Source organism: Mauremys reevesii, linkage group 18, assembly GCF_016161935.1.
Source record: "Mauremys reevesii isolate NIE-2019 linkage group 18, ASM1616193v1, whole genome shotgun sequence".
In the NCBI taxonomy this organism is placed as follows: domain Eukaryota; kingdom Metazoa; phylum Chordata; order Testudines; family Geoemydidae; genus Mauremys; species Mauremys reevesii.
The window spans coordinates 23,485,895-23,511,995 of record NC_052640.1 but is presented as its reverse complement, the minus strand read 5'-3'; the positions used below and the strand labels follow the sequence as shown (position 1 = coordinate 23,511,995).

The 26,101-nt window shown below is 45.3% G+C and overlaps 1 protein-coding gene across 3 annotated transcripts in view; it reads right to left on the bottom strand.

The window, feature by feature from the left end:
* Nucleotides 1-26,101, bottom strand: part of TAOK3 (TAO kinase 3) — a 143,794-nt gene that overhangs the window by 52,387 nt on the left and 65,306 nt on the right. For all 3 annotated transcript variants that reach the window (XM_039504738.1, XM_039504739.1, XM_039504740.1), the window contains exons 2-9: nucleotides 24,629-24,734; nucleotides 21,472-21,680; nucleotides 16,308-16,379; nucleotides 14,579-14,680; nucleotides 10,950-10,995; nucleotides 9,228-9,324; nucleotides 4,703-4,816; nucleotides 3,538-3,629 (exon numbers count right to left, since the gene is read on the bottom strand). In XM_039504738.1, the coding sequence (XP_039360672.1) occupies nucleotides 3,538-3,629; nucleotides 4,703-4,816; nucleotides 9,228-9,324; nucleotides 10,950-10,995; nucleotides 14,579-14,680; nucleotides 16,308-16,379; nucleotides 21,472-21,591 (643 nt within the window). In that variant the 5' untranslated portion in view covers nucleotides 21,592-21,680; nucleotides 24,629-24,734. The remainder of the gene's footprint in view (nucleotides 1-3,537; nucleotides 3,630-4,702; nucleotides 4,817-9,227; nucleotides 9,325-10,949; nucleotides 10,996-14,578; nucleotides 14,681-16,307; nucleotides 16,380-21,471; nucleotides 21,681-24,628; nucleotides 24,735-26,101) is intronic.

Below are 26,101 nucleotides of genomic sequence, written 5' to 3'. Positions count from 1 at the left end.
CAACCATTCCATAGAACAGCTACTGCAGCAACATACGCTAGTGCAACTAGCCAAGTATCAGTTGCCACTAATTCCTTTTTGACCTATTAACACTGACTACCCTGGTGTAGTATTCAGTTTATTAAAGTTTTCTCAAAAGCCAACTCTCAAGATACAGAAGGTCCCACCATAGCAGGCTACTGTCTGAATGCTTAACAACATTTAACAGCTATCACAGTGCAGGGTTTCACTGCTTATGTTTCATGTTTTTCTTATAACCCGTCCTTATTTGATGGGCGCTGCGCTGAGAATTATTGTGGTAACTGTCACTGTATATAGGGGAGAGAACATGTATTTCACCTGCTGGTGCAGACACTGAAGAAAACACAAGGGGTCCCTGATGAGGAGACTGGGATCAAGAACAGGAGAAAACAGAACAAAGCTGCCATGGCAGAATGGTGGGGGACAGACGGAGGGAGGGGGAGTTATCTCCGTGGCCCCATTAAGAGCACAGGAGAATTGTTATCTTTGGGTTTTGTTGCTCATGTGCTGTTTCTTGCAACAGGCCTCAGGGGTTTTCCTTGCTGGCTAGGGCAGCATTTAGGTTTCAAGCGTGGGACGTTATGCTGCCTTGTCTGACGATTTTCCAGTGCAGTCAGGAAGTTATCCCACATCATCCCACATTTAGCCATGTTGCCTATTAATCAGTGTACACAGCAGGCTGGGTCTCCCTCCATACAAAGCAGCCTTTGTAGACAGAAGGGCCTGGCTGTGCAATTCTCACAGAAAGAGGCAGTTACTACAGCACTGCACCAGTTGACCATACTCTGGATGGGTGAGGTGAGAAGCTGCTCAAACGTTCGGTGTTGATGTTTGGACACTGGAGGAAAGGAACTGGTGCTTCCCTCAGCCTGAGAGAGTCGGTGACCCCTCCACCACTACCAGTAACTAGTAACCCAGCAAGAGCGACTTGGTCTGACAATTACTATAAATAACACAGGACCCGAGTACTTGTGAGATGCCTTGTTGCTTTTTATTCCCCTGAGCCCATGCAGGCTGACAGCACGGAGCTGCTGACCACCCCACAAGACACCCCAGAGAGCACTGTGAGAGGCAGCATCTTCAGGAGCCCGTCACTATGGAGCTCCTTTCTCCCACTGCCATATATGAAAGCACACGGGTAGCATCCTCCTTCATACTGAAACTCAAGGCGTGGTTTCCTTCTTTGCAGCTTCCTTTCTCTGCCTCTCAAAGTTGGTTCCCACTGGGGCATCTTGTCAGGCCTCTTACCCAGGTCCTATGGTTACCCATCAAGTGCTGTGAACGTGCTTGTCCCTCCACCCAATACAGAAGAAGATATGGCTCCAGTCCCCCAGGCACACAATTCAACTGTACAGACCGCGCAGGTCAGACACACAATACACGAGGTGAGCAATTTGAGAGTGGGATAAATAATCCCATCTCATTGGGTGTGTATTTTTAAAATGGCTTCTATGGATGAACACTGGGAAGATATCAGGGGAGAACTTGGTTTTCAGAAGGGATTTAAATGGAGCGGGCAGTGAAGCTTGCTGTAAGGGGAAGCACCAAAGAAGGCACAATAAAGAATGGAGGAGGACACACAGTGTGTGATTAGGTGGTGGCTGGTATTAGGGGATCGGAGTGAGATGGGAAGCAGGAAGAAATGTTGCACATTATTTTTTAGTTTCCTTTAGTTGAGGCTCCCAGAGGCTGTTGGGCATGGGTGTCTGGAATGTAAAGAGGACAATAGCAATGTGCTTCCCAATACTCGTAAGGTGCCATTCCACAATGGCTCCACACAGGGACAGGTTCATAGTGTAGGGTCAGCACCACAGTCATCTCCTGTCATCTCCAGGAGTGATCATTCTCTGGGATTATGTCTACACTGCAGCAAAGAGCAAGCTTCCCAGCCCAGGTGGACGGACTTGCGCAAGTGGGGCTTAAGCCAGCACACTAGAAGTAGCGTCCACATTGCGGGTCTGGCGGGGACTCAGAATAGCCACCCAAGCTCAGACCAGAGGGTCAGGTGGGCTTGAGAGCCCGAGCTGCTGCCTGAGCCACATCAGTCATAGTGCTCGACCCCACTAGCACGAGTTCTGCTGGCTCCCAGCTGCAGTCTAGAAAATCCCTCACTGTTGTGGCTTAACAGGCAGCGTGCACAGGGAATCAGCTGGAGTACTTTGATGGCCGAGGCTGAATTATCAGCCATGTGCTTGCTCAAGAATAGGATATTCATGTTCTTTCTTGGGCACAGGTTGAGGTTATTCTTTGTGGATCTAGTGGAGCCATCCTAGGATGACAATGCCGTCGTACCGGGAAACAAGATGGACTGAAACAGCATAAGAAGTGATGGCTGAGTGAGGACTTGAAGAACTATTCATATAGCGACTCCAACAGTTTGACAGGGTTTAAGGCATCTGTTTTTAAATCTGGGGCTACAGGGGTTTATCATCTTTGTGTACCAATAGGCCCCTTACCTGTAAGTGATTTCAAAAAAGCAGGTTGGAATCTTTATCGTTAGCTGTTGGTTATAGGCCAAATTCAACTCTGGTATAGGAGGACAATTCCCACTAACTTCATTGGAAGATTCATCTGCTTACACCAGCACTGAATTTGTTTCTATATCAGGAATTTGCTACCAAAGGGCTCAGTCTCCTGGATTGTACAGTACCTCAGCTCCTATGGAAATCAACAGGAGTTGAGGGCATGGAGCACCTTGTAGAGACATTCAGCAACACATAGGATTGGGTTCAAAGGAAGAACCTGCCACCATCAGGAGCAGTTCTCCTGTGATGACTGCAACCAATCTACTGTGGGCTCATCCATGTGTTTCTGCTGGAAGCAGACAGTGAACTCAGGGAATAGGGGATAATTCATACAGACCTGCAGAATCTCTGACAATTATAACCCACTATCATCCAGGAGGAAGCTCCATTTCCAAACACAGCAGCCAGCTGAGACACCCAAATCCTACATCTGGATGCTTAAACTGGCTCATAGGAATGTAAATGCTCTTTTTCTGTTCCTACCGTAAATGTCAATTTGAGGAACCAAATGTAGGTTTGGGATGGTTTCTTAAAGGGCTCCTGTTTGAAAACCAGGCCTGCAGAATCACATTGACAGCCTTTTCTTTTGTTTTCCTCCAGAACCACCTTTTATTCAGAGGAATTTCAACATTCTATTAGCTACGGCAGCTTCAGTGCTTCCTCTTCTGCCAGCATTGAAGGATCTGCCCAACCCCAGCTCTGGCTAAACACATTAAAAAAGACCAACCAAATCCTCTTTGTGCTCAGAGTTGTTATTCCCTGAGCACCTCAGGCTAGTATAAAATACAGTGGTGGTGATAGTTAACTCGTGATATACCAGAGAGAATGAAGTGTTTGTAGTCAAGCATTTATCTGCAGGGTTTTCTAAGTGTGTCAGGCTCTTTTTATTTAAGAGGGAGAAGAATCTTCCAGTCTTTTAGGACACCAGAATAAATCACAAATTCAGCATGATGGGTACTTGGCAAAGGAATAGAATAACGTATTGACTCACCTAACTCAATGCACGTGATCCCAAGAGACCAAACGTCTACCTTCCCATCATACTGTCCTTCGTCCATAGCCAAGATCACCTCTGGGGCCATCCTACCAAGCACAGCACAAAATATGCGGGTTATGGGAAAAAAAATCAACAGCACAGACCTTCTTAAAAAGACACCTTCATTGTCTTCAGTCGCGCAGTGGCCCCAGAACGTAAAGAATCAGCACGGAGCTGAGGAAAGCCATGCTGAAATAAAACAACGCTCGCCTGCAGTAGCAGCTTCTCTAAGAGGCATTTTTAAGAAAGGAAAGAAAACAAGAGGCCAACCTGGATCGTCTTGCTGTTAGCGCAGCATGCTGGCACATGGGAGACCCACACCAATCTCAAAGGCATTGTACCTGGAGTCAGCCAGCAGGGGCTGAAGTGTCCTAAAGGCGTCACTTTCAATCTCCCCAGAGATGGTGGGTTTTTTCCACTGGCACGCCAGGAGCATTTTCCAGCAGACATGTGCAGCCTGTGAGTGCAGCTATGAAAGGAACAGGGGAATCTGGAACAGAGTGGGGAAATATGGCGGTCCAGAATAAAGGGAGGGGTGAAAAACCAGGGGACCCGGCTTGGGAAAGGTTCAACCTCTTAACTTGCTACTTCAGGGAGGAAGTAGGCTTCTCACCCCATGTACTTGTGCAGAGGTTGGGCGATAGGTGATCTCTGGCATCAATGCCCTGGAGAGTCTGCCATGAAATAAATGGAGTGTAAAGCTATGCTGGGCCACTGGGTTGGGACCATTAATCAACTCAAATGAACATCCAACAAGTTTCTTCAAAACAGAGTTCTAAATTATTTACATGCCTATCCCTGCTGCACAGTCAGACTGACAGGGCTCTGGCCCCCCGGCAATAGAGTCTGTCCATCACCTAGGACAAAAATCAATTTTTTAAGCTCCTGGAACTATGGTAATTGAAACAGTGACAGTGGCCACATCAAACTGTGCTGCAAAGGCCACCTTTTCTCATGGGCACTCAGGAGGAGAGTGGGTTGAAGAGCTGGGTGTGGAGGTTTTAAAAGACTGCTCAGTTAATGCTACTGGTTGGAGGTTTTTAATGCCGCATATCGTTTGTTAAGCGCCAGAAGTGAGAGAGAGGCCCTATGAAGACTAACGTGTTCCAGCTCTACTTACCAGTAAGGTGTCCCCACAAAGGAGTTGGCAGGAGAGACTATAGACGCAGACCCAAAATCAGCTAGTTTCACCTGACCTGGTTCCGTTAGGAGAATATTTCCAGCTTTAATATCCCTTGGGAACAAAAGAGGAGAAGTGCGGTTTTGGTTACAATTAAAAATGCAGTGACACTACAGTCCATTAGCCTTTCTGCAGAATAAGAGCGATGCAGCACCGAAGATTTGAAAGGCCCCGAAGAGCGATTATTTACTCATGTTTATGATGATAGTGCATCGGAGCTGCCAAGAATGGGCTGCTTTGTGCCAGGCACTTTACGAACACGGGGTAAGATAGACAGACTCTGCCCAAGAGTTCACAATCTCAGTAGACAAGAGAGACACAGGGTGGGGGAAAGGGTGTCACATACAAGCAGAGTGAACCAAGCCAGGGCAGCAAGTGACATTTGTGCCACTGTTGGTTTTAGTTATGAGGGAATAAGCTAACTGGAGAGAAAAGCCAGGGGAGAGGGGCCATTCAAGGGGAGAAGAGGGTAAGAGGGGCAGGTCTGAAGGGAAATTTAAGTAAAGAGTCTGGGAGGGAAGGGTGGAGAGGGCTGGAGCAAGCAGTCAATCAGCACAGGGCAGAGAAAGTCCAGTCAAAACTGTCTCTGAGTGCCCCAGGTCCCTGCTTTGGCTGCTTCTGCAGCTGCTCCTACTGGCTGAAGCAAGGGACTCAGTAATCATGTGGTTTTTCTGGGAACAGGGAACTGCCAGGCACTAGAAAGGAGAAAAGATTAATGCTGCCCTTGTGGTTTAGCCTCTGGCCTGAGACTTAAGAGATATGGGTTCAATACTCAGCTCTGCCACCTTGTATGACCTCAGGCATATCACAGGAGCCATCCCGTGCCTCAGTTTCCCCATCTGAATGAGGATACGACTACTTTCGTATCTCACAGGCGTCCAGACAGGGGAGGATTAATTAGAATTGTAGGGGTTCCAATTATGGTTATGACGACCCTGTCAGTAGACAGACACGATGTACAGATATGAAACCATTTAAGCTGATACAAAACATTAATTCTTAAGTGCCAGCAGTAAGAGGGTTAAATTCAAATGAACTTGTGAAATGTGGCTAAAAGATTAAAGCCATTCATTCCATGACACTCGGCTAAGTGCCTATACAGAGCTACAGATAACGTCGCCAAGCTCAGGACCCAGGCAGAACTGTCTGTCTAGTCTTTGCTATACTGGAAACCTTTCTTCTCCCACCGCCTCCTAATATAAAACTAGGAAGAAAAACCAACAAGAAGAAGATTGTTTTGGAGGATCCAGCTCTCGTTATACGCTGCCAGCTGAAAGACGCAGTATAATAATGTACTGTGAAAACTAAGACAGCATTTGGCTAACGAGGGGAAAAGAGTACACCAGGGACGTTTTCACATGGCAGCATCTCAGTTATTTGCTTTTTGCAAAAGCAGGCCCTCAGTAGAAATGGCAGGTGAGTCAAAAGTCCCAGCTGAGTCAGGCTGTTAACACTGTAGCTAACAGCAATGCCAAGTTCTATTTTTTCAAAAAACATCACAATACACAATAAACCACTTGAAACCTGCAGTTTTCCCCACTCTGCGTCCCGCTACGTAAGCCCCCAAGCAGCAGAACCTTTTACATCATTATTAGTATTACTGCAGCTCCTAGAGACCTAAACATGTTTGCGGTCCCCACTGTAGTGGGCATGGTCCGAACACTGGCACGAGACAATCCCTACCCTAAAGAGCTCCCATCCTAGACCAGTGGTTCTCAACCCACGGCCTGTGGGTTGCTTGCGGCCCACTCAGCACACAGCTGTGGCTGAGGTGACATCTTCAGGGCCATACAGGTAGTATATAATACTGTGTGGATGCGGCCCAGAAAACACAGAGAGAGCTACATATGCAGCCCACAATGGTAAATAGGTTGAGAACCACTGAGCTAGACAGACAAGATAGACAGCGTGGGAGAGAAACGGAGGCACAGACTGGTAAAGCGACATGCCCAAGTTCACAGTGGGTTAGGGAACAGAACTCAGGTCCCCTGACTCACAGTCCAAAGCTGCATCCACTGGACCAACACTGCTCCTCAAACCTAAACCTATAACTATCCCGACAACTTTTCACTGATATTTTCATCCCAGTTAGGGGAACACACTGAAATGTCGGGGTGTGCTTGTCTGTGCAGAGAGTTTATTTCTACAGGGTACACCTACAGAGAAGGCATTTTACAAGCCTGCCCTGTACTGTATGTGCAAAGACAGAACCTAGAAAAAGTGCAAAATACTCAGGATGCACACACCATCATGTCCAATGCTATCTCCAGTTCCCTCTAATCTGTGAAAAATTAACAGAAGCTTGTGCAACAGCCCTATGTCACCAGAAAAAAGCCTTCACTGGGTAACAATGTACTTCCCATATTACAGCTATTCTTAGCAAAGTTAGGACGCTGGATTCACAGGGGTAGCAAGTGACAGTACGCATAAAGAACTTTGGGTTGGGGCAAATATATTTGCTCCTTGCTAGTTTATGGTTTATCTACTATCTGCAATTTAAAAGAAAAATAGCTTCATCCTATTGCATTCCACGCCGTTATTATGTTGGACATCCTGTCAGAGAACAGAAGAGGATGCACAATTAGGAAACTGCACTTCTTCTGTCTCACCACAGGGTGTCCCCCTTGTGCCAAGTCATGCTCAGCTTGTTTGCCTCTCTATGGGGAAGGAAAACAGAAGTTTCATGCAGTGTTGGACCCAGGATATTAGAGAGACAAGGTGGGTGACGTAGTATCTTCTATTGGACCAACTTCTCTCGCCAACACAAGCTTGTCCAATAAAAGAAGCGACGTGGGCAGTTTGGTTTGGTGGTCACTCGGCGATGACGCGTGTGCCACGAAGACCTTTTGTAGAAGAAATTTTGCCCGGAGGCAGATGAAAGCCAACCTCAGAGGAGGCCTGCACTTTCCTCTAAGACAAGCTGTCCTCCAATTGCATTGTTACTGATTATTCATATTACTGTAATACTTAGTAGCCCCAGTAACAGACATGGACCCCACTGTGCTGGGTGCTGTAAAAAACACAGAACATCTACAGCCCTGGCTCCAAAGAGCTTTCCGTGTAAGACAGGAGACAGCAGGTGGATAAAGAGTAAGACAATAGCCAAGAAGCGATAAGACAGGTGGCTCCATCAAGGCAATGCTCCTCTCTGTGAGCGAATGAGGCCAACCATATTCCTTTGTCTCCCATAACTTCAGACACTAGGCTCTGACAAGAACCAAAGTGCTCTTCTTGGCTCTCTCTGCTGTGGGACAGATTTTCCCCTCCACCTCCCGAGTCTAGGAGCTGGGCATCCTTGTGGGGTGTGCGAAGAGCCGTGGCTGAGAGCATAACAATAGTTCTGCTTCTGCTACCGCAGAACAGAGTCAACAACAGTTCCAACAAAGTGGTTTTCATGAGGTAGCCAGGACGTGTTAACACACCGGAGCGTCCAGTGCCTCTGAAGGAAACTCCTCATTGTAGCAGTCCCAGGATGTGCTAACTGCCTCTCTGCCAAATGTTAGTCTGCAACTTGACACTAGCTTATCGGGGGGCAGGATTTGAGCCCAATGACTCTTTTCAAACTGCCTCTGGAAATAGAGAATCCTCACCTTTGCTCACTAATTCTGTGCTAACCAGGTCACCCCGTTTCATAGCAATGCCCCAACCTACGGGATTAGGAGTTACCAGAACGAGACACGACACACACGTGCGTGTCTTGTCATGTTAAATTTCTGACAAAAGACAGGAGAGTCGGAAATTAAAGTGGCCAAACACTGGCAAACTTTACATCACGTAGGACAATTTCCCCAAACTGCCCGAGTCTGGTAGCAGGCCTGGGGGCTTATGCCCGCTGCTTCAGAGGAAGGTGCCTAGTGCACACTCTCTGCTTGTGTGATGCTTTATCCTGGACAAGTGAAGTTTCTTCCTGACCTCTGCAGTGGTCAGCTGATTTACTGAGGCATGAATTTTACCTACTCAGATCTCAGCAAGTACGGTGTAACCGTTACTATTATCGGTCAGAAAGTCGATCAAGCTCTCTTAAATCTGGCTTATGTTTCACTTTACACACCTGTAAACTGTCAGGTATCTTTCCTGTATTTCCTTTGTCATCACTGATTCACCTAACTGCTTCCTCCCTCACATGCAGCCCTGTTTGCCTGGCACATTCATTTGGTGACATTGAGAGTGAAGTATTTGGAAAACCACTATCAGAGAAAAAGAAATCAACTGTTGGATTGCGGCTTCACTAATGAAGAGCAGGCTCATTAACAAGGGGACAGCTTCTGTTTACAAACATAGCCTGGCATTAGCAGTGCTGGGAAAGGGAATACTGAACGATGACATCAGTGAGTCAGGAAGTTCTGGTTAAATATTACTGTTTTATAAAGATTACCGGAGTGTAGCAGAGCAATTCTCTATGGCTTCTCATCAGCCCTCAACCTAGAGCAAGATAAAACATGGCAGTACTGGACTGGACTCTTACCTATGAATCTTAGCATGAGAATGCAGGTAGGCCAGCCCCTGCAAGGCACCATGGGTAATGGCAGCAATCTCCACTTCCTGAAGTGGTTTCTTGTGAACTAAAGGGTTTAAACAACAAGATTAGGTAAATTAGATTTGTTCCTTGCCAAAGATTTACACCACACTGGGAGGGGAAGAGTTGGTCACATTCTTGGAACACAACTGGCCTTTGCAGACCATGATCAGGGTAATACCTATACACCCCCTATGGATTTCCTGTGGCAAAGAGGTAGAAGGAGGTTCAGGATGAACAGCATATAAAGTAAAGGTGCCTAAGCACATTCCATAGAGCCCTCAAATATGACCAGCACATGCCTGTGGCTGACGATATCTTAGCTACAGAGGTGGGGCCCATAAAATGTTACTTTTAGCTAGCTTGGGATGGGTTTCCTACTTCTCTTTACCGGCACCGTGAATGCCTTGGGGTTTGGTTTTAGTTCTGAGGTCACATTAGCCTCCCATACTGCAAAACTATCTGCAACTATTCCTTCTATCTGCAGGGCAAAAACAAAGCTGATCAGTTGCAGGTTTCCATTATTACTGAACATACAACAAAAGCAGGTCCCATTTATCTATTAAGGAAGATACAAGCCCAAGAAAAAGCCTGTACGCATTTATTTTTTAATTTTACAACATGTAAACGTGCCAGCTAGTTACAGTCCTCGGGCTCCTGGCAAATTCTCAGTGTGGGCCCTTGACATCTTGAAGTTTGGGTAGCCCTGTTATAGATAAGGCCCTACCAAAGTCACGGCCATGAAAAACATGTCACGGACCGTGAAATCTGGTCTTTTATGTGCTTTTAACCTATACTATACAGATTTAATGGGGGAGACCAGCGTTTCTCAAACTAGGGGTCCTGACCCAGAAGCGAGCTGCGGGGGTGCGTGTGTGTCAACTTTATTTTAAGGGGTCAGGGGGTCACGATATTGTCACCCTTACTTCTACTCTGTCTTCAGAGCTAGGTGGCCGGAGGGCCGTGGCTGTTGGCTGGGCACCCAACTCTAAAGGCAGCACCCTGCCAGCAGCAGCGCAGAAGTGTGGCAATACTATACCATGCCACCCTTATTTCTGCACTGCTGCCTTCAGAGCTGGGCGGCTGGAGAGTGGCGGCTGCTGACTGAGGGCCCAGCTCTGTAGGCAGCAGCACAGAAGTAAGGGTGGCAATACCATGCCATGACATTCTTCTGCGCTGCAGCTGGCAGCAGCTCTGCCTTCAGAGCTGGGCTCCCGGCCAGCAGCTGCTGCTCTCTGGCCGCCCAGCTTTGAAGGGAGCCCTGGCGCCAGCAGCAGCGCAGAAGTAAGGGTAGCAGTACCGCAACCCCCCCTACAATAACCTTGCGACCCACCACCACAACTCCTTGTTGGGTCAGGACCCCTACAATTACAACATGACATTTCAAATTTAAATAACTGAAATCATTAAATTTACGATTTTTTAAATCCTACGACTGTGAAATGGACCATGAATTTGGTAGGGCCTAGTTACAGAACACATAGGGCTTAGAAGACCCACACAGGTCTTGGCTTTGATTTAAGGCACTAGCAGGGTTCACTGGAAGTATAGGCAGCCTATGACATCTGTGAAATGGTTTCCTGAGCATCCATCTCAGCCAAAAACACCCCCTCCCACTCAAAAGTTGTATTCTCGACAAATATGTGGTAGAAATGATACTTCACAGCTTACCTTCTAGCAAATCAGAAGCCGATCCTAGGCAGTATTCCATCACCAACTGCGACAGAAAAACACAAGCACTAACCATTAGGAAGGCAGAATACCCAATAATGGTGAAACATGAGACAATCTGGAATGGCTGGGTTTCGCACTGGCTCAGCACACCGAGGAATAGGGAATCCTAGCGTTAAAGAAGGGCCCACAAATGACTGGCATTTCCCAGGCTCAGCTCATAACCAGGATGAAATAACGGAGAAAGAGACTTTTGTGGGGTTTTACAACCGTTTACACAGGGCACCTCCCCCTGCAATTTGAGTGTACGATGCCGTCTGCAGAGCTTGTCAGGAGCCCCGGCGTAACGCACCCTCCTAGCTCCGGAAAAACCACAACACCGTTTTGCAAAGCTAAAGGCAGGCCCCTAGACCTACTCCCATTCTCAGCTCATGGGAAGAGGCCCTAAGCACAGCAGTACGAACAGCCCCTTCCTCAGCCCCCCACCTGCACAGTGACCCTCCTTCCTTGGGCCAGTCATGTCCACCGGCCCAAGACAAGGCACCTCCAACATCATCTCTATTTCGCTTCAGGGCCTGAGAAGAGCTGTGAACTAGGTGGGCCAATAACAAAATTCGACGGGGCATGGGAGGGGAATGGGTAGCTTAATCACCTGGTGTTTGTGCTCTTCCATGTGCTCTGGCCCCTGGGTTGGCAGGAGCTGGGCGTGTGGCAAAAATGGCATATTTAATTCTGGCTAAAGGGGTGACTTGCACTGCTCAATAATTACGGAGCAGCAGTAATAGGCTCCCCAGGGAGCTCCGTCCAGGTCGCTGCAGCTGAAAGCCTGGCGGCTACAGCGCAACACCTCCAGGGGGTCTATGAGTGAAAGAGGCAGGAAGGAATGTGGGGAGACAGCGTTCCAAGACTTCTGCTGATTAGTGGAATTTCTGTGTTCTCACCTGCCTCAAGTCACTGAACGAAGGATGTTCTTTCTGAGAGACAAATGCAGCAAGGATGGATTCACATTAAATGCACATCTTACAACTAACTGCATGAATTGCAATGCCTTTTCACTGGACTATGATCGATTTGTGAACTAACTTGCATGGGTATTTTGTGTCCAATCAATCTAGGAATAGAAACTAATCTGATTAACTATGTCATAACTGGTAACTGAAGAATTTATTGTAGAATGCTTATCGCTCTGTTCTAGCCCCAAGTTGGCATTTTAAATTGTATTTCATAGCCCAATGCATTTATCTGCCGAAAGCACTTTAAATAAAATAACGAAGGCAGGGAGCCAGCTAGCTGTTTGCATATTTTCCTCACAAATATTAAAAGAGAAATTCATTTTTCATCTCTCCCCTAGAAAGTTTAGGAAACCGGGCTGTAAGTGCAGTCAGCAGGATTTCTTTGAACAAAAAAAGTGAGCCCTAACGTGGATTTTCACAGCTGGAGCACGTTTTAAATGTGTCCTGTTTATTCCTCCTCTTAATGAAATGTGCAAATCAAAAGCAGCTTGAAGCACTCTTGCATGGAACGCTCAAGGCCACAGGCACACTTGGCAGCATCCCCTTTGAGCTAGATATTTGCACTTATTGCTTATTCGGTATTTCTCCAGCTCCACTATTTCCAATAACCCCATTCAGCCTGTTGGAGACGATGCATCAGCACCTTTAGTACAGCCAAGGCACAATGCTTTGTGGCATCCTTTACTCAGCACACAGTGCAGGCCAACAACAGCCAGCCAGGTGTGTCTTGGTAGCCTTCCAACTCAACTAATACACTGACTACACTCAACTGCTGAGGGAGCACCAGTCATCTGCAGCACCCTCCACTCTGGCACCACAACCGTCATCCTGGCGAGGAGGGGAGGCCCTAGGGTGGCGGAAGAGCGGGTTCACCCCACATTCACCCTGCAGTGGTGGCACTTCTGCCCTGTGTGGCTCACCCAGACTCTCCTCTTTGGACCCTACGCACCAGGTTGCAATGCCGCAGAACCATTTAGGTTTCACCCCGCCACCCCTCCACCATAACCACAGTAAGATCATGTATGTGTTAGATTTTAGAAGGGCTGATCTAGTGACATACTGTATGTAGATGTGGCTCTCAGCATCCACTGGTTTATGAAACCCAGAAGTTTCTTAGCCAGCCCACCTGGACTAACAGATTTAGCTCAACTGGATTGGTATCTGTTTTCCTCATCTAATTACACAGCACATCAACATCATTCTCAGTGTTTCTTTTGATTCACTTGATTCAACTCTTGCATGTGTTATATTCAGGCAGAGACATTAGTTGCATGATGTAATTGGAGATGTTTGTAGGTTATGGATGGCAAATAGTTTGCATTTGGTTATAAAACTTGATTTTCAAGCTGCATCAGAGAATAAATGCCTCCTAATGTAACAGGCACTACCTCAGTGATTGCCCCATTTTCCAGATCTTTAATAAGCTTTAGTAATCACTACCAGGCCTATTACGGAACTTGAAATGTCCTGCTTGTATCAGTCCTCCTTGATGAAAATTAACTATTTATTCCTCCTCTCTTTTTCTCTTAGCCAGCTTTTGATCCATGACAATGTTGCCTCTTGCCCCATGACTACTAAGTTTCTGTAGTAGCGTCTTGTGAAAGTCCTTGTCAAAGACCTTTTGAAAACCTAAGTGAATTACCTGGTCCTCCTTCATCCACTACTTTATGGACATGTTCAAAGAGTCCTAATAAGTGAGTGAGAGGAATGATTTTCCTTTGCAGAGTCATGCCAGTTGACTCTTATCATATTATGTTCTTCTAGGCGTTATTTTATTTTTAGTTAGTTATAGCTGCAACTAATATCCCAAGCACAGATGTAAGGATCCGTAATTCGCTGGATCACCCCACTGACTTTTGTAAAGGTTAGGATAGATTCTACCACTATAAGCAGTCATGTATACGGAGGTTATTGTTTTAAAGACCCTACAGTAAAAGATTGGGCTTTCAGTACTGAGAAACTATAAAACATAAAGGCCTTTGGGCATGGACATCAACAAATTATGGATGGGCTTGATCTAAAGTCTACTGGATTCAACAGAAAGACTCTGACTTCAGTGGGCTTTGGAGGAGATGCTACATAATCACAAATAAAAGAGGTTTGGGCTGAAGACTGAGAAACTGCAAATAAACCTTGGAGTTGCAAGAAATATGGTAGGGAGACAATAAATAAAACACTCCAACAAATTCTACCTTACAGTAGACTAATGAGCTAGATGAGGATTCTGGGATCAGGTTCAAATTATCTACAGCCCCTTGGATCACCCAGTCAAATCCCAGCAGAGTCAACCAAACCCTTCGTTCTTCTGACGCAGATTAGCCAGCTGCGATGATGTTGTCTGTGAGGGGATGTTGGAGGAACTCTTATTATGAAACTAAATGCCCAGGCCGATCTGCATGAACTAACAAAGTAGGGATCTGCCCCAGTGTCCCTGTCCAGAATTTCCACTCCCCTTGTAAGTCACTTTGAGGATCCTTCAAGATGAAAGAGACTACAAGGAATATTAAGTATTCGGTGTTGTGTGGACAGACAGGATCATTTACCAGACATTCAGGCACCTAAGGGCAAGCGGTCCTGCCCGGGAAGAGCTGTAAATGCCACATGGCTCTCACTCACCCAGGCAGTGTGTTCTTTCAAGTAACAGCCCTTGTACTCTATGGTGTTGGGGTGCTTCAGCTGCTGCAGGAACTTGACTTCCTTGATGATATCCTGCCATTTCTATTGAAAACAAAACAGAAGGAATTCATCCTTACGTCAATCCCTCATCTTGCATTCTCCACTACAGCCTGCGGCTACTGCAGCACAATCAGGTATTACTGCAGATTTGGGAAGCAACCATGAGACAATTTTACTATCTGAGAAAGTCAAGAGAACAATCACCCCATTTTCTCTCCGTTTCCCAGCCTCCCAATTAACACCAGCCCTACCCCTCTGTTGCTACCACCTCATCTTTCCCTTTCATTGTTTAAATTATTCGCTGGGAAGACCTGCCTGTCATAAGGAGAACTACAGGACTGATACCAGGAAGTGGGTGAAGGCTTTCAAAACCTCTCTTTGCGAACTTTGAGCTAGATGGGAGAGGGCAATCTAGCTCTGTTAATCTTACACAGAAGCAAAAAAAAATTCCCCAAAGGTGGTGTCACTTCTAATCATTGACCTTTGAAATCACCCTAGTTCAAATCATGCCAGCTGTTAAGTGATTATATTTAATGCACTGTGAGTCAATTTTATCAAATTGGTGAAGGGTTTAAATAAACCACACAGTTATCCAGCAACTGGCCAATGACAGGTACATTTATTTTATCCCTCCATGACTGACTTAGAGATAACCAGTTCAGGGTTTATTTTATACCCGGCCTTCTCTCCATATGCCAAAACCTCAAGTACAGTCCCACCCTGAATCAACAGTTGCAAGAGCTGATTGTCTTGTTGTTGTCTAGGTCCATGTTGTATGAAGACAAGTAAAAAAAAAAGTTAGCTAAGTTTTGCTCTTTTTGACTATTAAGGTCAACTTTAGGATTCCCACAATACTATTGTGAGAGTTATTTTATCTGCAGTAAATGTTTCTCAAAAAACACTGATACTGTTCTACAGTTTGTATTTGAAGGGCAAAGTTTTCTCAGATTTATTACGAAACCAGTGCTTCCAAAACCAGACAGCAGTAACTGAAATCTGTCATGAAGGCTAGAGGTGTGAGAAGTCTGCTGTAACTTTAACTGGTTTTGGTTCCTTCTGTAATGGAATAAAAGGCATACTGACATTTGAAATGTCAGAGGTAATAGGTAACGCACATGCTGGAGACCAACACAGCAGAGTAGAAAAAACATCTGAAACTGCCTCTTCCTTATTAATAGCACAGAAGCCTGCTCTCTACTGCAAGTCTACCCATCAATCCAGCTAGACAATGTCTACCGAAGTAGCAAGCTTTATAAGAGAAGATCACCCAAGAAAGCAACAACTGAAGTGAGACTGGTTTCAGGGAGGGATTCCATAAAACTGCAGAAATCATTTGTTCAGCTTCAGAGTCTGCAGTGCAAGTTAGCTGCCCTTTCTGGCTGGTGTCGTAGCACTGCAATAGCTATGGCTCTGATGTGCTTCTGATGCAGATGCTACTGAAGTAACAACCACTCAATCCCTTCTGAATTCACCTTGACTTCATTAAAACCAACCATTCGCCAGAATTCACACTCATGCATTTGCCTTTCCTATGGAAGAGTGACCATTACATACATTAAAGAATCTGGTTTGCCAGGGCCAAAGGAAATCCCCAGCTAACTTCTCTGTACAGGTTTATATGGCTGCTGTGCACATAGTACATGTGAAAAACTAGCTCGATCTATCTTACCTCGTTCGTTTGCTTCCCACTGTAGGACATTTTCTTGACTGCCACCACTTCATTACTGTGGGAATGTGTGGCCTGGAGCAGGGGAAAGAGAAAGAAATTAAATCAGAATTTTTTCCTATGGAGTCAGATGTGTCTTCAGTGTAAGTCCAGGTTTTCCCTTCTTATCCCACATACTGGCAAGCTCACGTGCTTCGGAGACTCCCTTCCTCTGGACTCGAATTCTGGATACCATCCTTTGGACCCCAGCTGCAACACTGGCTCATCCATCTGTCCAATTCCAAGCTACCTCCCTGCCCGCTTCTGGGTATCAGCAACAGCTCTAGTACAGTGCAAACCTGGTACCCAACTCTGCGCCTAGTGAGAGCTTCGCTACTGACTCTAGCGGTATCAGGATCAGGCCTCTGGGAACTGCAGAGCAACTTGGCAAAGCCCAATGCACGCTGGCCCGGCTGACAACGGCCCTGCCCAGCAGCCACCAGGCCCCAGCTAACACAAAGAGAATGAGTAGCAGCTCTCCTATTGGATTGGCCTATCTAATACTTTATTCTCCCAGGACTCCTTGGGACACCCACCATCCCCAGCAAATTGCAGATCTGGTAGCTGTGGGACAATATGAAAGCCTTCTCTGAAGGGTAGCTGAACCCACAGGTCACCTTCTGGAGAACTTCACCGGTCTAGACAAGGCCACAGGCACGTGTGCCTTTGCAGTGGTTGATATATGGGTATGGAACTCATGGCACCCATCTCAATCCCTCTCTCTCCAGTTTCCAAGAGAACTCTGTTTTATCCCTGGAAGGCCTGACAATCAAGAGAGATCAACGCTGGCCCAACACGTATTCCCCTTTCCTCCCTCCCACTGCTTCCAGTCCCCTTCACTGGCTTTGTTTTAAATGTTGAGGGAGATTTTATTATGCGTCAATTGTATTATGTGCTAGTAGCACTGCACATGACCCTAGGGCTTTGGGGTGGGGTAGAAGAGGTATTTTAGTAACAATGTAAAGCTTTTTTAAATGTAAAGGGCTTGGTTCCAGAATCGCAGCAGCTGGAGATGAAAGCTGTATTAGGTTGTTACACACTCCCCTTGGCCAGCGAAGGATCGTGCCCTACCATAGAGTCGTCAACACTTAGCCTAGTTTTAAAAGATCCTGCAAGTTGCCAAGCACCCTCAGCACCCAGGGAGTTTGGCTTGAGACAGGGATGCTCAATGTACGTTGCAGGATTGGACCTCTAAATAATGAGATGATGACTCTGAATCTCAGGTGATTCTTATACACATGCTACAATACTGTACCTAGGCAGCACATGGAAGGCTCAGGAGAACATTTCAAAAATAGCACAAATTTCCTGCCTTTTGAGAGTGTAGGTCAAATGTTTAATGTTATTTCAAGGGAATAAGCAAGACATTAGACCATGTATTGTGAGCTAACTGCGTATTAAATATTTTTGTTATCAAAGCCATTGGGTTGATGAAAATTCTCCTTTTCTTTAGCCTGCATAACAAAAGAATAGTTGACTGAAGCTTGAAAACTCATGACTCCAGAATAAGTGATCTATTTGCCTGGACTGGCAACAAGCCACCTTGAGCTCTCCAAAAGAGTCAAATAGAGAAAGTGAACAATTTATCCGAAAGGTGGTTAAATGCTGTTATCTCTGTAACCATTGGAAATGTGAAGAACAAGACTGGCAACAGTTGAAAGCTCAGAATTTGTCATAAGTTAAAAGGGAGGCATAACAAACTCAGTGTTTCACTTGTGTGGACAAGTAATGACCTTTCAGAAAAATATTAATCCCCCGAGATGTTTTGTAATGCAGACTGTGTCTTCAAGGAAAAATCGTGCTACACTGGGCCAACATAAATACCAAGAGAATTATTTAAGAGAGTTAATGGATTTAGATTAATGTCTGGCACAATGGAATAGGTAAATTGTGTTCTACTGTCAGAAGCATGAAGCCCTCATCTGATGAATTAAGGAAAGCCAGAAGAAACAGCTTTTGGATAAGATGAAAAGCTGTAGCCCTGACCACTTGAGATCCTGATTCACCATTAAAGATCTCAAGCATGTTTTGCTTAATTGGAGTTAGCGCTCTCACTCTGAACAAATTTCAAACTAATTCTTTCTACCTCAGTTCCCCGTTATTGGATATAGTATTCATTTCCTGCCCTGACTTGTGTATTGCTGTTTCTTGTTAAACAGCTGCCATATTCCATCATAGCAGAGGGCAATTGTTGCATTTAAAGTGCTCTGGTATCCTTCAGCTGAAATAAGCTACAGAGTTTGAAAGTGTATATGACAGAAATACCTACATGTTGAAATATTTTGGGCTGCCTTTAGCAGATCATTTGTGAAGACCCTGCCAGATCACAAGTGCATTATTCATGGAACAGAGCTTTTAACACCCCATCATTTGCTTTGTCAAATACCATCCACCACTTTATTTCATGGTGCAGTGTTTAACTAGCCTAAGGTTATTGAGGAAAATGATCTTTTTGAATGAAAATATAAAATTGCTCAGTGAAGGTGCATAAACCCTGAAACCTGGTGACAAAATGAGGCCAGGAATATTTTAGCCTTTATTCAGTCCACTAGGGAAAAAAAATACTGATAATAGTCAAAAGTAGATAGCACAGCAGAATGAACTAACAAAATTCATACTTTCACAAGTGTTCTGTTGAAGTTTAGTGCCCATAGGAGAGCTCTGAAATTCAAATGCTATCATTATCATGAAAAGAAACAGATCAATGCCTTGGCTGAATATAGTGGTGACAGTACTAACTCAAATAAAAAGGTCAAACACAATAAAACGCAGAAAACTAGCCAATCAATTGTGCCTAAACACACACACTGCACTAGACAATTATCCTTAAAAACAGAGCACTGCTCAGTAATTTTGCCTGTACAGATAATGACGGTTAGATAGCTCAACAAAAGCACCACCACAGAACTAGTCACACTCTACAGCTGTAAGAAAGTGCATCCAAAATGAAGAGACAGATCTCTGCAGCTATTTCCCTCCAAGCGGTCACATTTATCATCCTACATTAATTCTCAGTTATATATGTGCACTCCCATGCATTGAGATGTCTCCCCAAGTTGTTTCAATGGACAAAACAGCAAAAAGTTATATAGATGGGGTGGAAAACTGGGCCAATAAGAGAAAGGCAAACCATTGAGCAACAACTGTCCTTCCAATATGAAGAGTGATAGGCAAATATGACAAGTCTTTAGGCAGAGGTTTTGAGAACTGAATGGAAGGGAAACAATTTGCAAAAGAGTAAAGGTATATTTAGTGGAATTCCAGAAGGGCACTTTCCAAAGGTGAACCCATGTTGAGGGTCCACAGAATCACAGAAGTTCAAGCTAGAGAACACCTGTTAGAGTCTCTCTCTGTCAACGCAGGATTATTCCCTACTCAGTATATTTTCTAGTGTTTTTGTACATTTTAGTTTCAAGCACTAAGTACATCAGTAGTGTCATACCTGATCAGACCATTGGTTCATCTACTCCAGTATCCTGCCTCTGACAGTGGCCAGTATCAGATTCTTAAGACCTTCAGAACTTTTGGGTGAATTCCATGTAATCTGGGTGACATCTTGCTATTTTATTAGTTGTTGCAACACCTCAGTCAGTTCCATATTACCAGAAAAGAACCAGCATTTCCCCCGCATCGCCTGTGATGAAGACTAATGCAATACAAAGACTATTTAGGCTGCCCCCTTTGGTCTATGGTGGTGGCTTAGCAGACCTACAACTTCCCTCACAAGCTTCCACAGACCTTAATAATTTCCTTTTTATTTGATTTTACATGTTTGGCTACTTGCTCTTCCAACTTTACTTTTTATCTATTAGAGGTTATGGTCAAGGTTTTCAAAACTGATGAGTGATTTTGAAGCCCAACTTGAGATACCTTAAAGAGGTATTTTCAGAGACCAGATCCTTGGCACTTTCTGAAAATTGGGCCCACTTAATGTGTTTCAAGTATGGCATCCAAAGTCACCCATCACTTCTGAATGTCTTCACTTCTGTTCCTTTCTAATGAAAATGTAATTCAGTTGAAGCCATTTTCTGAATGAGGTGCCATTTAACCAGTTTTTCCTTGCCTTTTTTGTTGGGGCTATCCATACTTACCAGGAATCTGTTATAATATTTCTTATTAGCTCCCAGGCTTAAATCAAAGGGTCTATCTTAACTTTTGTGTTTAATTTCTCTATCTTCCTTATTTTTTTTAATTCTTGCTTTTTGAAACTCAGCGTTACAGTGCCCTGTTTTGGTAAAATTGATCCCACAAAGATGCTGAACTTAATTTATCACGGGCACCATCACTCAGTGATTCAACTTTAGTTACTTTTTGAACAAGTTCTTTTTAAAATTGCTTCTCTAAACTAATACTGCCATGATATTTAATCAGTTAATGTGGATATTTAACATCATCCATTAATACTGTTTCATACAGATTCTGCTATAGTTAAAAGTGCTGCGGCGGGGAGGGAAGCAGGATGACACCTTCAAATGCTCTCGGTGATATGAGCATCTCACTCTCTCTAATGTTAGGAGCAGTAGAGAAATGCCACAGAGGACCTCCACAATATCTTTGTTTTTGCTACTGACTCAGTGAAGATTCTAGGCCAGCAGCCATGGGACCAATTTACTACTGAAAATGGCTTTTAGCTTCAGTTGCCTATTGAATTCATCAGTTCCTGGGATCCATGAATTTGCAGGCAATTTAGAAACACAAAAAGCAAGTAAGATAGAAAACAAATTCAAGCCACTTATGGTCATTAAAGAACCCATGACACTTTTCACAAGGACAATGATGTTAGATCCTGGTGTTTCTGATAAAAATTAGCTTGGTGGATTATGTTCTGCCTGGCTAAATTTGTCCTTCATCTTCAACCAGATACAGCACTCCCTTCACACCTCGAGCAGTTGTGTATTAAATGCCTTGCATTGATACAGTGAGGTTGGGCTTCGCCCCAGAAACAACTGCACTTCAGCAGTGGATTAAGAGATGTCTCTATCAGATTTATCTCACAGCTGTACTGAGAGGAAGCTGGTGTATGTAAGGCCCTCATAACTTTGTGTCAGAGTTGCTTCTAAAAGTCCCATGTTTTACTATTATTGACAAGTGTTTCTTTGGAGACATGTTAGTGAACAAATATACTTACAAAGTAAACTGCTCCGAAACTTCCATGTCCAATTTCATGTAAACCCACAAATATTTCCTCAGGATCATCTTTGTAGAACAGGTCAGCTATCTCTGGGTCCTTCGGCACCCCTTTGGGCATGTTGAACAGTATTATGACCTAGTTCGCGCTTTAAATTCCCAATCAGTTTCTTCCCTCATTGACAAAGTAGTTTGCAGATAACACAGCACCTGGAAGAATAACAATGTTCATCATTTACCAGCTACTTTTATGCATGTTTTTGTTCACACTTTCTACTGCGAAATTAGAGGAAATAACTTCAAAACAACAAGGCTTACCCATTGTTTCCTTCAAGTAATTGTGTTTAATTATTAGTCAAACAGAGGAGTATAGATAACTAGGCATTCTGTGCATAATCGCCATTTGTTGGATACTGGAAGTGAGTACTGCAGTTTGAGGCTGTACTAATGGCCATGTGAAGAGGGAAGTTGTTTGGGGATTATGTGAAACATTACGTGATAGAAGTTTCTACTAACAGTCTCAATGCAGATCTCCTGATATGCCAGTTTTTAACGAATCACACTGTGTTATGCATCTTTTTATTAGTCTCTCTTGTTTGGATATTACTCTCTTTCCACTTGCCAATTGGTGACCTGCTCTATTTAATTTACATATGATAATTTGAATGGATGGGATTTTCAGGAAGTGCCTAAATGCACTAGTCCCATTGGCTTTCAATAGCTCCTAAGTCACAGAGGTGTTTTTGAAAATCCAATCCTACAGCCTATGTCAGTGGTTTTCAAACTTTTTTTCTGGGGACCCAGTTGAAGAAAACTGTTGATGCCTGCGACCCAACAGAGCTGGGGATGAGGGGTTTGGAGTGTGGGGCTCTGGGCTGGGGCAGGGGGTTTGGGTACAGGAGGGGGTCAGGGCTCTGGGCTGGGGGTGCAGGCTGTGGGATGGGGCTGAGGATGAGGGGTTTGGGGTGCAGGAAGGGGTTCCGAGTTTGGGAGGAGCTCAGGACTGGGGCAGGGGATTGGAGCACAGGATTGGGGCGTGGATTTACCTCCGGCAGCTCCCAGTCAGCAGCGCAGCCAGGATGCAGAGGCAGGCTTCCCACCTGTCCTGGCACCACGGACCATGCCAAGGGGAGCTGGGGGGGCAGTGCCTACGGGCGAAAGCCACGCAGAGCCGCTTGCGTGCCTCCACCTAGGAGCCGGACCAGCTCCTGGCTGCTTCAGAAGCCTGCCTCTGCACCTCGGCTGCACCCGCGGTGTCTGCCTTAGCTAGGCAGCACCACTGACAGGACTTTTAACGTCCCAGTCGGCGGTGCTGACTAGAGCGACCCAGTGCTTGACATGCCACGACCCGGTACTGGGTCGCGACCCGAAGTTTGAAAAACGCTGGCCTATGTCATCCAACAAGCCAGGTCTTTATTGGAGCTCATCTTTCCTCAGTATGTGGATCAGCTCACACAGCAAAGAACTGTACTTAATGGAAGACTTAAGATGTTCACTCAAAAAACAGTTTAATTCCTGAAAATAAAATCAGTAGATTGTTTCTTATTTACAACAAGTTGTTCAGAAGAAAAAACCCACCATGAAAATATAATACAGGCCCATTTTATGATCTTTCCATACTCTGGGTCACTGTGTGTTACTGCTCATCAATTTCAACCAAACACACCAATAAGACAAGGAGGGAGAAGAGGAGCAACAACAAACCAGGCTCTTAGTTGCATCCTATTAGTCAATACAGACGACAGAAATAAATGGCTCGATGATATTTGACTTGTTTTGCCAAAAGTGAGGGGAACTAGTCATGAAGGCCTTGGCTACACTTGCGAGTTACGGCTCAATAAAGAAGCCCCGAGCGCCCTAGCTCACTTCCCGTCCACACTGGCAAGGCACACAGAGCACTCCGACTCGGCGGCTACAGCGCTGCTGGTTCTCCACCTCGGCGAGGGGAATAACGTTTGATGCGGCACCAGTGTGAACGAGGTGTTGCATTACTGTGCTCTGATCAGCCTCCGGAAACGGCCCATAATCCCCTTAAATCCAGTGGCCACTCTTGTCATTTTTGTGAAATTGGCTGCAGGAACGCGGAAATGCCCTTTCAAAGCTCCGTTTCGGAGAAGCTGGTTACTTATCAGCTCTGAGAAAAAGCAAACATTTACTGTTCGCTTTGAGTGAGTGAGAGGGGCGGGTGGGGGGTGGGTGGGTTTCTGAACTTACAAGATAGCATGCTGACACACTCTCAGCACCCCAAAGACACACACTCAGCACCCCAAAAACCCACTCTCTCTCCCTCCACATACACACAACACACTCCCTGTCACACTTCACCCTACCACATTTGAAAATCATGTTGCAGTCACTTGCATGCTGGGATAGCTGCCCATAATGCACCGCTCCCAATGCTGCTGCAAGTGCCGCAAATGTGGCCACACCAGTGCGCTTGAAGCTGTCAGTGCGGACAGACTGCAGCACTTTCCCTACTGTGCTCTCCGAGGGCTGGTTTAACTCGCAGCGCTCTACATCTGCAAGTGTAGCCATGCCCGAAAGTTTGGGGTTTGATGTTTTGAAAATTCCCCATTAGAAGATGTTCAGAAATCTGCAACATTTAAAAATGCAACCTGGGCCTGAACAACAGCTAGATCCTCCAGCAAAACTTACTTTTCTATTGAGAAGGAAATGGTTCTGCATTTTAAAATTTACATTGCCATTATTTTTAACCAAAAGCTGAAATGTCGCCATGTTTGTCTGGCTTTGTCAAATTAAGCTAATTTCCTACCAGGTGAGCACTGGCTTTTTGAGCAAAATTCTAAACATTGACATCAGTGCATAAGCACAGAAGCGATGTACTGTGTCACTCTCATGTTAGAAACCAGATCCTAAATGGCAGTGGGACACCTGAGAATGGACTAGTCAAAATACAGCAGCCATAAAATAAACTACACAGCACAACAATGGTAGACTTGGATGTTCTGGAGGTCTGAAATCTCAAGGTACCGTGATGGTGAAGAAAGGGTCTAATCTTGGATGGAAATCATTCCACAGCCTGCAGTCATGGCCATTCAGATTCCCTGCATCAGGACTTCTAACTAATGGAGCATAATGCATGACAGATAAATACATGTTCTCTAAGGGCATGCAGAATACACTCAGCTGAATCGTACCTGTTTAACTGTGGCACAAACCACAATCTATGGCTCAGACGCATTTCAGCAGCATCTTTATGTGTGTTCTCCTGTTGTCTCCCCAAGTTCTGTGCACTCGGTTTTCCTGTAAGGGAAAAACATGTAGAGGAACGCGGTATAAATTCTTTGTACATATGCTAATATCTATGTATGCAGATATTAAAGCTAACCAGGAGACTTCCTCTTATCACTGGAGCATGCCAGGGTGCCCTGGTACAAGTAATGCCCATTATCAATGCTGTTCTTTCCCTTTCAGGTGAAGAGAGTTGACTTTCCGATTGTTCTACAAGAAGGGCCCTACCAAATTCATGGTCCATTTTGGTCAATTTTGTGGTCAGAGGATTTTAAAAATCATAAATTTCATGATTTCAGCTATTTAAATCTGAAATTTCCTGGTCTTGTAATTGTAGGGGTTTTGACCCCAAAAGGAGTTTGGTGGGGAGGGGGTTGTGGTACTACTACCCTTACTTCTGCGCTGCTGCTAGCAGCAGCACAGCTGGGCAGCTGGAGAGCAACGACTGCTGGCCAGGAGCCCAACCCTGAAGGCAGAGCCGCCGTCAGCAGCAGCACAGAAGTAAGGATGGCGTGGTATGGTATCGCCACCCTTACTTCTGTGCTGCTGCCTGCAGAGCTGGGCCCTCAGTCAGCAGCCGCCACTCTCCGGCCGCCCAACTCGGAAAGCAGCAGTGCAGGCATGGTATGGTATTGCCACCCTTACTTCTGTGCTGCCCGGCCAACAGCTGCTGATCTTCGGCCACCCAGCTTTGATGGCAGCGCAGAAGTAAGGGTGGCAATATCACGAGCCCCCTAAAATAACCTTGTGACCCCCCCCCACAACTCTCTTTTGGGTCAGGACCCCCAATTTGAGAAACGCTGGTCTCCCCTGTGAAATCTGTATTGTATAGGGTAAAAGCACACAAGAGACCAGATTTCACGGTCCATGATGCGTTTTTCATGACCATGAATTAGGTAGGGCGCTAGCTATAAACCTCAGGCCTGTGATGTATCATCATGTGGGATACAAGAGAGGTCGCCAACTTTATTAAAGCTACCACTAGCTCAGGCGTGTATCCCACTCCTTTATCTGATTTCTATCCCCCTCACGTTTTTTTCCTCCATTTCCTGTTTTTGACCCCTACGAAATTTCTGAATCAGCGACTGTATCTGTTCGGTCTCAGACAGGCCCCTCTTTTTGAACTGTATGTAGCTGGCCGAGCTGGTGAGGCCCTGACTCAATGGCTTCTCTTTCTTTGGATGTAATACGGTAACTTGTGAACAACCCCTCCAATCAAGTCCATACTTTTAGGGAATGTTCTAGGCATCTATGGGCAGGACCCTGTTGATTTCTGTGAAAAATCGGAATACCAGCAGGGGAAGCACTGAGCCCTGGTGCTGGGTTAGCAGACCCCCCTCAGCTTTAATCAGGTATCACCCGTCTATAGATCAAAGAAC